Below are 12,210 nucleotides of genomic sequence, written 5' to 3' on the forward strand. Positions count from 1 at the left end.
AGATGCGACGGAGGCTGAGTAACTGGGAGAGTGGAATGGAAACATAGAAACATAGAAACATAGAAAATAGGTGCAGGAGTAGGCAATTCGGCCCTTCTAGCCTGCACCGCCATTCAATGAGTTCATGGCTGAACATGAAACTTCAGTACCCCATTCCTGCTTTCTCACCATACCCCTTGATCCCCCTAGTAGTAAGGACTTCATCTAACTCCTTTTTGAATATATTTAGTGAATTGGCCTCAACAACTTTCTGTGGTAGAGAATTCCACAGGTTCACCACTCTCTGGGTGAAGAAGTTCCTCCGCATCTCGGTCCTAAATGGCTTACCCCTTATCCTTAGACTGTGACCTCTGGTTCTGGACTTCCCCAACATTGGGAACATTCTTCCTGCATCTAACCTGTCTAACCCCGTCAGAATTTTAAACGTTTCTATGAGGTCCCCTCTCATTCTTCTGAACTCCAGTGAATACAAGCCCAGTTGATCCAGTCTTTCTTGATAGGTCAGTCCCGCCATCCCGGGAATCAGTCTGGTGAATCTTCGCTGCACTCCCTCAATAGCAAGAATGTCCTTCCTCAGGTTAGGCGACCAAAACTGTACACAATACTCCAGGTGTGGCCTCACCAAGGCCCTGTACAACTGTAGCAACACCTCCCTGCCCCTGTACTCAAATCACCTCGCTATGAAGGCCAACATGCCATTTGCTTTCTTAACCGCCTGCTGTACCTGCATGCCATCCTTTAATAACTGATGTACCGTGACACCCAGGTCTCGTTGCACCTCCCCTTTTCCTAATCTGTCACCATTCAGATAATAGTCTGTCTCTACGTTTGTCTTTACTAACCTTTTTCTCTTTACATATCTGTAGAAACTTTTGCAATCCGTCTTAATGTTCCCTGCAAGCTTCTTCTCGTACTCCATTTTCCCTGCCCTAATCAAACCCTTTGTCCTCCTCTGCTGAGTTCTAAATTTCTCCCAGTCCTCGGGTTCGCTGCTATTTCTGGCCAATTTGTATGCCACTTCCTTGGCTTTAATACTATCCCTGATTTCCCTTGATAGCCACGGTCCAGATAGCTGTGGGAGTCGATGGGCTTATAGGGGTATATGTGCACAAATCGTTGAAGGTGGCAAGGCAAGTTGAGAAAGCAGTTTAAAAAGCTTACATAATCCTGGGCTTCAGAAATAGAGGTAAAGAGTTCAGAAGCGTGGAAATTATCATGAACCTGTATAAAACATTGGTTCGGCCTCAACTGGAGTACTGTGCCCAATTCTGAGCAGCGCACTTTCGGAAGGATGTGAAGGCCTTGGAGAAGGTGCAGAAAAGATTTATGAGAATTATTCCAGGGAAATAACACAGGCTTTGACGATCATGTTCCAATCCTCTCTGGCTTCAGGTGTGGTGCCAGAGGACTGGAGGACTGCTAATGTGGTAACTTTGTTTAAGAAGGGAGAAAGGGATAGACTAGGTAATTACAGGCCAGTCAGCCTAACCTCTGGTGTGAAAATTATTGGAAAAAATCCTGAAGGACAGGATAAATCTTCTTAGAAAGACACGGATTAATCAAGGACAGTCAGCATGGATTTGTTAAGGGAAGTTTGTGTCTGACTAACTTGATTTGAGTTTTTCGAGGAGGTAACCAGGAGGGTTGATGAAAGCAAAGCGTATGATTTAGTGTATATGGATTTTAGCAAAGCTTTTGATAAAGTCCCACATGGCAGACTGGTCACAAAAGTAAAAGCCCATGGAATCCAGAGCAAAGTGGCAAGTTGGATCCAAAATTGGCTCGGAGGCAGGAAGCCGGAAGGGTAATGGTTGATGGCCGTTTTTATCATTGGAAGGATGTTTCCAATGAGGTTCCGCAGGGCTAGGTCCCTTGCTTTTTGTGATATAAATCAATGATCTAGACTTAATCATACACCCTATATTCAAGAAGTTTGCAGACACTAAAATCGGCTGTGTGGATGATAATGAAGAAAGCTGCGGACTGCAGGAAGATATCAATCAACTGGTCAGGTTGGTAGAACAGTGGCAAATGGAATGTAATCCAGAGAAGTGTGAGGTAATGCATTTTGGGAAGGCCAACAAGGAAAGGGAATACACATTAAATGGTAGGATATGAGAAGTGTAGAGGAACAAAGGGACATAAGAACATAACAAATAGGAGCAGGAGTAGGCCATAACGGCCCCTTGAGCCTGCTCCGCCATTTAATATGGTCATGGCTGATCCGATCATGGACTTGGGTCCACTTTCCTGCCCGCTCCCCATAACCCCTTAATCTCTGATCGGTTAAGAAGTTGTCTATCTCTGACGTAAATTTATTCAATATCCCGGCTTCCACAGCTCTCTGAGGCAGCAAATTCCTCAGATTTACAATCCTCAGAGAAATTCCTCCTCATCTCAGTTTTAAATGCGTGGCCCCTTATTCTAAGATTATGCCCCCTAGTTCCAGTCTCCCCTATCAGTGGAAACATCCTCTCTGCATCCACCATGTCAAGCCCCCTCATAATCTTATACGTTTCGATAAGATCACCTCTCATTCTTCTGAATTCCAAAGAGTAGAGGCCCAGCCTTCTCAACCTTTCCTGATAAGTCAACCCCCTCATCTCGGAATCAACCTAATGAACCTTCTCTGAACTGCCTCCAAAGCAAGTATATCCTTTCGTAAATATGGAAACCAAAACTGTACGCAGTATTCCAGGTGTGGCCTCACCAATACCCTGTACAACTGTAGTAAGACTTCCCTGCTTTTATACTCCATCCCCTTTGCAATAAAGGCCAAGATTCCATTGGCCTTCCTGATCACTTGCTGCACCTGCATACTATCCTTTTGTGTTTCATGCACAAGTACCCCCAGGTCCCACTGTTCTGCAGCACTTTGCAATTTTTCCATTTAAATAATAACTTGCTCTTTGATTTTTTTTTCTGCCAAAGTGCATGAACTCATACTTTCCAACATTTTACTCCATCTGCCAAATTTTTGCCCACTCACTTAGCCTGCCTATGTCCTTTTGCAGATTTTTTTGTGTCCTCCTCGCACATTGCTTTTCCTCCCATCTTTGTAACGTCAGCAAACTTGGCTACGTTACACTCAGTCCCTTCTTCCAAGTCGTTAATAAAGATTGTAAATAGTTGGTGTTCCAGCACTGATCCCTGCGGCACCCCACTAGTTGTTAATTGCCAACCCAAGAATGAACTATTTATCCCGACTCTCTGTTTTCTGTTAGTTATCCAATCCTCTATCCATGCTAATATATTACCCCCAACCCCGTGAACTTTTATCTTGTGCAGCAACTTTTTATGTGGCACCTTGTCAAATGCCTTCTGGAAGTCCAAATACACCACATCCACTGGTTTGCCTTTATCCACCCTGTTCGTTACATCCTCAAATAGCTCCAGCAAATTTGTCAAACATGACTTCCCCTTCATAAATCCATGCTGACTCTGCCTGACTGAATTTTGCTTTTCCAAATGTTCTGCTGCTGCTTCTTTAATAACGGACTCTAACATCTTCCCAACCACAGATGTTAGGCTAACTGGTCTATATAGTTTCTTGAAGTGCATATCCACAGATCCCTGAAAGTAGCAGGCCAAGTAGATAAAGTGGTTAAGAATGCATACGGAATGCTTGCCTTTATTGCCGAGGCATAGAATACAGGGGCAGGGTGGTTATGCTTGAACTGTATAAAACACTGGTTAGGCCACAGCTGGGGCTCTGCGTGCAGTTCTGGTCACTGCATTGCAGGAAGGACGTTATTGCACTGGAGAAAGTACAGAGGAGATTTACGAGGATGTTGTCGGGAGTGGAGCATCTAAGCTACGAGGACAGATTAGATAGACTGGATTTGTTTTAATTGGAACAGTGGAGGCTGAGGCGAAACCTCATTTAAGGTGTATAAAATTTTGAGGGGCCTAGATATAGCGGATAGAAAGGACCTATTTCCCCTCGCAGAGGGGTCAACAACCAGGGGGCATAAATTTACTGTAATTGGTAGAAGGTTTAGAGGGGATTTGAGAGGAAATTTCTTCACGGAAGGGTTGTGGGGGTCTGGAACTCACTGTCTGAAAGGGTGATGGAGGCAGAAACCCTCACTACATTTTTAAAAAGAACTTGGATGTGCACCTGAAGTGCTGTAACCTGCAGCATTACGGACCTAGAGCTGGAAAGTAGGATTAGGCTGGACAGCCTCTTGTTGGCCAACATGGACACGATGGGCCAAAATGGTCTCCTTCCGTGCTTTAAACTTCTATGATTTTATGATGAGGGACTTCAGTTCCATAGATAGACTGGAGAAGCTGGGATTGTTCTCCTTAGAGCAGAGAAGAATGAGAGGAGATTTAATAAAGGTGTTCAAAATCATGAAGGGCCTGGATAAGTACCAGAGGGCACAGATTTAAGGTGATTGGCAAAAGAACCAAAGGCGATATCAGAAAAAACTTTTTTATGGAGCGAATGGTTAGGATCTGGAATGAACTACCTGAAAGGATGGTGGAGGCAGACTCAATCACGGCTTTCAAAAGGGAGTTGGATAAGTACCTGAAAGAAAAAAAATTGCAAGGCTATGGGGAAATGGCAGGGGAGTGGGACTAGCTGAGGTGCTCTTGCAGAGAGTCAGCACAGGCTCGATAGGCCGAATGGCCATCTTCCGTACTCTCTAACCATTCTATGATTCTATGAAGAAAATATCAAGTGCAGACCTAGAATTTGTAACATGCTGTCAGCATTAGATCCTGGCTTAACAACTCTAATAGCGCTTGTTTTCTAGATGGGCCTGGAGTTGTGTGCTTCAATTACAGAATTTACCAAACAACCGTCTTTTGTTTTTAAAACACAAGTTTCTTTGCTCCTTGGATCTCACTGCATCAGACATCATGGCTAGGAGAGTGACAAGTAATTTGTTCCAAGGCCCTCTGCCAGTGTTCCTCTGAAACCAGCACTCGGCCTTGTGCATGAGTAAGCTGTGGTGTCTCATCCTCTGATTTCCAGATCCTGACAGAGAAAGGATTTGCTTCCATTGGCAATCATGGGCATACACTTACCTTCTCTTCTGTGGCGGAGTACCAGTTGACACCCATTGCTTAACTTTACAATTTCAATTAAGAATTTACAAATGAACATCTGAAATTAATTGTCATGGAAGTTATGAGAGTGCCGTGTAAAAATATGTTTGGGAGAAAACCAGATCCGATGCAGAAGATATTCTGGTAAATGACATCATGGGGCTTAATCCCAATGATAAATGATAAAAATCACAAAGATTGTCATAATTTTTGCTATAAAGAAATTAGATCAACTATATTTTACACTTGCCACCTATGGTGCATGTAAAAAACATGTTTTTTTTGTTGAAAGGCATTAATAGTTTAGAACCAGTTCAGGTAATGTGATGCAATAGATAAATTCTTTGGCCCCAAGTTTCCACATGATTTGCTCCTGATTTTTAGGAGCAACTAGTGGAGAACGGAGTATCTTAGAAATCGCAATTCTCCACATTTAAGTTTTCTGCAGTTCTAGTCATGTAGAACAGTTTCACTTTGGAACAGAATTTTTTTCCAAAAGGAGGCGTGTCCAGCCACTGACACCTGATTTGAAAGTTTCCACAGTGAAAACGTACTCCAAACTAACTTAGAATGGAGCAAGTGAAGATTTTTGTAGGCCTGAAAAAATCTTGTCTACACATTAAAAAATCAGGCGCAGGTTACAAATTAGGCGTCCGGAACGAGGTGGGGGGGGGGGGCGAAGGGAAGTCATTACATTCTACAATCAATCCTTAGTTATACTTATACAAATATTATACAAATAATTCCAACCTGAATAAAAATTTATAAGCAAAGAAAAGATTAAATAAACCATGTTCCTACCTGTGTGAAAGTGCTTCAGGCAGGGAAAAGGCTGCAGGAAGCCTCACGAGTTGAGGCAGCCGTTCCCGACGGCAGCGGGGGGGAGGCAGTGAGGAGGCAGCTGTTCCCGACGGCAGGGGGCGGGGGAGGAGGCAGTGAGGGCCTGACCGACGGCAGCGGGGGGGAGGCAGTGAGGAGGCAGCTGTTCCCAACGGCAGGGGGCGGGGGAGGAGGCAGTGAGGGCCTGACCGACGGCAGCGGGGGGGAGGCAGTGAGGAGGCTGCTGTTCCCGACGGCAGGGGGCGGGGGAGGAGGCAGTGAGGGCCTGACCGACGGCAGCGGGGGGGAGGCAGTGAGGAGGCAGCTGTTCCCGACGGCAGGGGGCGGGGGAGGAGGCAGTGAGGGCCTGACCGACGGCAGCGGGGGGGAGGCAGTGAGAAGGCTGCAGGAAGCCTCAGAAGTTGAGGCAGCCATTCCCGACGGCAGGGGGGCCGCCGTCGGTCGGGCCCGTCGGGAAATGGCTGCCTCAACTTCTGAGGCTTCCTGCAGCCTTCTCACTGCTGCAAGAAGCCTCAATGCTGATCATGGAAGGGCAATGTGGTTTTATTAAAAAATGTTAAAAATTGAACAGCTACAAAGAACTGCAAAAATGGCCGAGTGCCAATGTTTCCTTCACACTGCGTGTGCGCGAACGCTCCAACGCGCACGCGCAGGGTTGCCGGCATGAAAAAAACTCATTTAAATGGTACCTGCCCCCTCCTACTTACAAAATCGGCGCCAGTGGTAGGCTCCGCCCCCTGGGCGCCGCGCCAAGCTGACATCGAGCTGCAAAGCGCTCGAGAATAGCAAATTTTTTTTCAGGCGCCGTTTTCGGCGTGAAAAACGGGTGCCCAGCTCGGAGGGGCGCCTGTTTTGCCACGTGTGGAAACTTGGGGCCTTTGTGTTTTGAAATTCTTTGTGTTTTGAAACCTGATTTTATCTTTTGAGTATTGCTGTTTATCTTGACTGTGAAATGTCTTAATGTTACAGATAATGTAAGCTAATTTACTATTGTCTACACAGTTCCAGTAGTCAGCTTTGCACAATGCTAATATTGTTGCTATATATTTCCATCCTACATTTCTTGACCATTTTGCCAACATATGCAATAGAAAAAGCCAGTGGAAATGATTAATATTCACAAATTGAGAAAAGTTGATTATTTGGCTGATTCTAGCATTAGGAAATCTCTCTCTTTCTTGATTTCTCCATGACAATGACTGTGATTTTTTTTTTCCATTGGAAAAGTAGAATTACGATTTTACTTAAACAAAATGTGTTTTCCAGCACCATTAAACAGTATTCCACACTATTTTGGTTGTTCATGCAGGGCTTTTCTCAAAAAGAACATTTTGTAACAATACCAGCTAAAAAATAAATCGTGTTAGGAAGAGCAAGTGTTGATAACAGTGCTTTTATTTTTAGTTTCAAACATGCTGAATAATGATTGCTATGTGTTTACTATACCACAAAGTGTAACCGTTTTTATATATTTATTGCAATCTGATGTTTGTATTTCAGGACTAAATTGAATTATACAGCTCCGACAGATGATGGTTCAGTGTATAAAATTGTCCTGGATGGGATTTCTGTCGCTGTTATGCGGGAATTATTGGATTATATGTTTAGTGGACAGGTACAGAACATTTCTCTCCTCTTATATTGACATTGTATATTTTATGTGTACTCTCTTTTTATTATGGAACATTTTGGTCCAATGTTTACTTCAGTAAAGGCAAGATGACGCCAATGAAAAACAACTTGAATTCTAAGGACCCTGGAGGGGTTAGATTTTTCTTCCCATTGATTATGAGCCGGTGTTAATCTAGCCCCATTGTTCTTTGAACCCTTTAAAGAAACCAGACTGATTGATTTCAAAATTAAGATGAAGGAGATTTATGCAGAGCATCAATGATTATTCAAATATATTTTGATATTTGTACTGTAAATAAGGTTATTGTACTGTGGTATTCTCAAATCCAAACATGGATTAATGAAGTTTCGTTCTAAGATAATTTTATTTTTCACACTTCAGTCAGAAGGATTAACACTATTATTTTGATAGTAATATTTTAAGGCTTGAACTGTGCATCAAAATACAGTGAAATATTAATCCATCTGAGAAGTCTTAAAAAATATAGATTAAATAGTTCAATCTTGCTGTGACAAAATGAAGCATTTTTGTCTTAAATTTTAAATTGATGGATGCTTTTAATTTATAACAGAACGTAAGGAGTTAAAGGTCAGCTTCACTCACTGAAATCACACCCACTTTAACTCAATATAATGTTGTGATGGTGTTTTGGTCTGTCATTGGGCAGTATGCTTCAGAGAGTGTCTAAGTCACTCAATTCTAATACAAATGCTGTGTGATTTGTTAACGTGTCTTTTTGGCAGCTTTCTGAATTTTAACAGGCCAGCATTCAGATTCTGTAAATTATTTTCAACTCATTTAAGTTTAATTTGGAATTTTTGAAGAAAGAATGCCTGACTAGAAACCCTGAAGAGAATAAGATAAACGGAAAAAATTCCATAGTTAATCATAAAAAGATTTTTGAAAAATGGATTTTAAAAATAAAGTATATATTGTCATTATTTACAAATCTGGTGTTAAAATTATTTATTATTTTGTACTGTAGGATAATGACTGATGAGCTAGGATAATGTGTCAAACTCAGAAAATATATATGTAATGTTTCTACTGTTGTTTGCTTGTTCTATTATTTAACACATATTTCCTAGGCAGTTAAAGCTGAAAACTAGGTATATAGTATTGCTTTTCTGCTTCCAAAGTTGAGGATGCCATGGAGCACAGAGAAGAACCAAAATTGAAGGAATCTTTTTTTTTTTTTTTAAAAGTGTTTTCTGTTTGGTATCTCGGCACACAGCAAATTTTACATAGAGAATCTGGGCAAGTGAAAATGCTGTCATGGGTGTAGGGAGCTAGGGCTTTTAACAACCATCTAGAAGAATGGAAGCCAAAAAAAGGGTTAGATAACCAATTCCTCAACTCTTGTAGCTCCAAAAATAAGCTTTGGAATAATTGTTTTAGATTTGGAGGACATTTTAAAATTTGGGAACATGTTTCTTAAGTTGAGACACTGACGAATGAAATTTACCCAAAAGTTGTGGTTTCGAGTTGAGACATAAGAATTGGTCACTGATTGGGCTAGTCAATTGTAGGGTGAAATATTTTAAGGTAAGACAACGAGTGTAAAATTCCATTGAGGGGATTGAGTCGATGAACTTGCAAATCTGTTCAAGAATGAGTGGGCCTGGGTAGCAAACAATGTCCCAAAATTTTTGGCCAGCTGCGAAAGGAAGGCATTCGCTGCTGGCCCCGTACACTCCGCACCGGGATCTCGCAATCCGTGTCAATTTTGGAGCTGTCATTGACAGATCGCAACTTCGGGATTTCCGCGTGAGCTTGCGTTGGGTAAGAGGATCTGACTGGATGTACCATTTGTCTGAGCTACTATGGCAGTATCTTGGGACATTCCTGTGTGCTCATTAGGTGACAAAAGGACTACACAAATACTTGGGGCCTGTGGTAATAACCTTGTGGCTGTCTCGAAGAAATTTTGCAGTAGTGTATAATGAGTGGTTGTTGTATGAACAAACTACAGTTGTTTGAAGTGGCTCAGTTTAGAATCTGCTTTTTACTTTTTTTTTAAAGCCGAGCAAGTATTAAAATAACGAATCAGGATCCAGGAACGATTTATTTTTACTTCGAAATGAGCTTCTGACCACATATCCGCTCCATCATCAAGACTGCCTATTTCTCTGGAACATCGCCCGTCTCTTTCCCTCCTTCCACCCGCCCCCCCCCCCCCCCCAACCTCAGCTCATCTGCAGCTGAAATCCTCATCCATGCCTTTGATCTATGCGCTCCTCCAATTCTGGTGCATGCCTCATTTTAATCGCTTCACCTTTGGTGCCCGTGCTTTCACCTGCCGAATAATAATAATCACTTTTATTTATATAGTGCCTTTAACCTAGTAAAACGTCCCAAGGCGCTTCACAGCAGTGTTACAAAACAAAACAGATCAATTTGACACCAAGCCACAAAAGAAGAAATTAAGGCAGATGACATAAAGCTTGGTTAAAGAGGTAGATTTTAAGGAATGCCTTAAAGGAGGAAAGAGAGTTTAGGGAGGGAGTTCCAGAGCTTAGGGCCCAAACAGCTGAAGGCACGGCCACCGATGGTTGAGCAGTTATAATGAGGGGTGTTTAAGAGGGCAGAATTTGAGGAGCCTAGGTCCTAAGCTCTGGAATTTCTTCCTTCAATTTCTTCATCTGTCTTATCTATCTCTCTCATCCTTTAAGACACTCCTTAAAACCTACCTCTTTGACCAAGCTTTTGGTCATCTGTCCTGATATCTCCTTCTGTGGCTCAAATGTCAAATTTTGATTAATAACGCTCTCGTGAAGCGCCTTGGGACGTTTTGCTACGTTAAAGGTACCATATAAATTGAAGTTTTTGTTCGTGTTTAACTTTTAGCAGCCTCTGGTCGGGGGAGTACTCGAAGCTTGGTGGTATGGGAGCCCTAGTAAATATTGGTTGTCGATAGAAACTTTTATGACTATTGTGGCCAGCAACTGCATAAACATTTCCAAGAATAAACTGTGTATTTGAGGAGTGTAAAATTAAAATTCTAGCAATGCGATTCTTGAGTTGTATGAATTCTGCAACCTATTCTTTTTTTTCAGATTAAGCTGAGTGAAGAAACTATTCAGGATATTGTACAGGCTGCAGATCTTCTACTCCTTACCGATTTAAAAGCTCTGTGCTGTGAATTTTTGGAAGGCTGCATTGCTCCTGAGAACTGTATTGGCATACGTGACTTTGCCTTGCACTACTCTTTACAACATGTATACCACATAGCTACAGAGTATCTGGAAACGCACTTCCGTGATGTCTCCCACACTGAAGAGTTCCTGGAACTAGGCCACGAAAAATTGAAAGAGGTTATCGCTTTGGAAAAGTTGAATGTGGGAAATGAAAGGTACATCTTTGATGCAGTGGTGAAATGGATTTGCCAAGATTCTGTGGTTCGAAAGGTACAGAAAAAGCAATCATTTTTATTACTTTCTCCTGATGATCACAGTACTAATTTTGTAAATTACCATGATTTTTCACTACTTATTCAACATAACATTTTAAACATTGTATAATGCAAGGATGTTGAAAGGGAATTTGGTTAGAATAGCATTTTGTCATGACTCCAGGCAAAAAAAAAGTGAATGTAAACAAATTTAAATGTGGAACAACGGACCTGGAAGTGATTCTAGGACAATAATGTTATTGTGGGATTCAGATGCTCTCATTAAAGCATGAGAGTTCAGCTGACCAGAGAGATGCCTTAATTTAAACAAACCTCCCACATCCCTCATCAGATTCATACCTCCTTGAATTCGCTATCCCACTTATTTATCATATGTAGAATTCCAGTTGAATGTGATTGTTTAATTTTATATTTGTGCTGATAACCCCTTGTTCTCTTGTGCTCTGTGCAATAGTGCTCACAAAAGAAAACTGACAAGTGTGGGATCATTATTCAAATTTATTGATCAACATCTTCCAACTGATCACTGGAAATTTCACATGATCTATAATGAAGAGAAGTGTGCCATAGGCCTAAATAGTAGTTTTATTTTCATTGTCAACTAAATATGCAGGAAGTCATTGGAATTATATTTGTACTGGGAAGAATATAATGTCATTCAGTGCATTGTGAGTTAACAGTGGCCAAGGTTTAGAAAATAAAGTAGTATTAACACGCAAATGTGTGAAAGTTAGCAAGTTACTCAAAATGGTAAAATGTAATGTTGCACTAACTATTTACATTACAGTGCCAGAAATCACCATCTCTGTCACATCATCATTGCTCTGAACATTTTTACCTCCATTATGGTGTTAACTGACAATACTACCTGCTTTTGTGACACTACTGCTACTAGACAGAGTAACCTCCATTTTGGTGCTGCTGCTACCAATAGGTGGTGGAATAGCAATAGTTATGTCAAGAGGCCACTGTATTTTCATTTATCAATCTGGCTGGCATATTTTGTTCTCTTCGGTCTGCAGTGGTGATTGTAATCTACTTTTTAGGGCTATTCCAGCCCTTTTCATTCCTGCTCCAGTCTAAGATGGTAAATTCAGTGGTCTGTGTGAAAGGAAAACATGATTTCATTATTGTCCAGACTAAATGTCGAGAATTCCGATTTCTAAGATACTCCGTTCTACACCAGTTGCTCCTAAAAATCAGGAACAAATCATGTGGAAACTTGGGGTCATAGTGCCTTTAATGTCGCAAAACATCCCAAGGTGCT

The 12,210-nt window shown here is 41.7% G+C and overlaps 1 protein-coding gene across 3 annotated transcripts in view; it reads left to right on the forward strand.

The window, feature by feature from the left end:
* Window positions 1–12,210, forward strand: part of gan (gigaxonin) — a 135,016-nt gene that overhangs the window by 15,252 nt on the left and 107,554 nt on the right. For all 3 annotated transcript variants that reach the window (XM_070897006.1, XM_070897007.1, XM_070897008.1), the window contains exons 2-3: window positions 7,399–7,513; window positions 10,588–10,938. In XM_070897006.1, coding sequence (XP_070753107.1) covers window positions 7,399–7,513; window positions 10,588–10,938 — 466 coding nt within the window. The remainder of the gene's footprint in view (window positions 1–7,398; window positions 7,514–10,587; window positions 10,939–12,210) is intronic.

Source organism: Pristiophorus japonicus, chromosome 13 (assembly GCF_044704955.1).
Source record: "Pristiophorus japonicus isolate sPriJap1 chromosome 13, sPriJap1.hap1, whole genome shotgun sequence".
Classification (NCBI taxonomy): Eukaryota; Metazoa; Chordata; class Chondrichthyes; family Pristiophoridae; genus Pristiophorus; species Pristiophorus japonicus.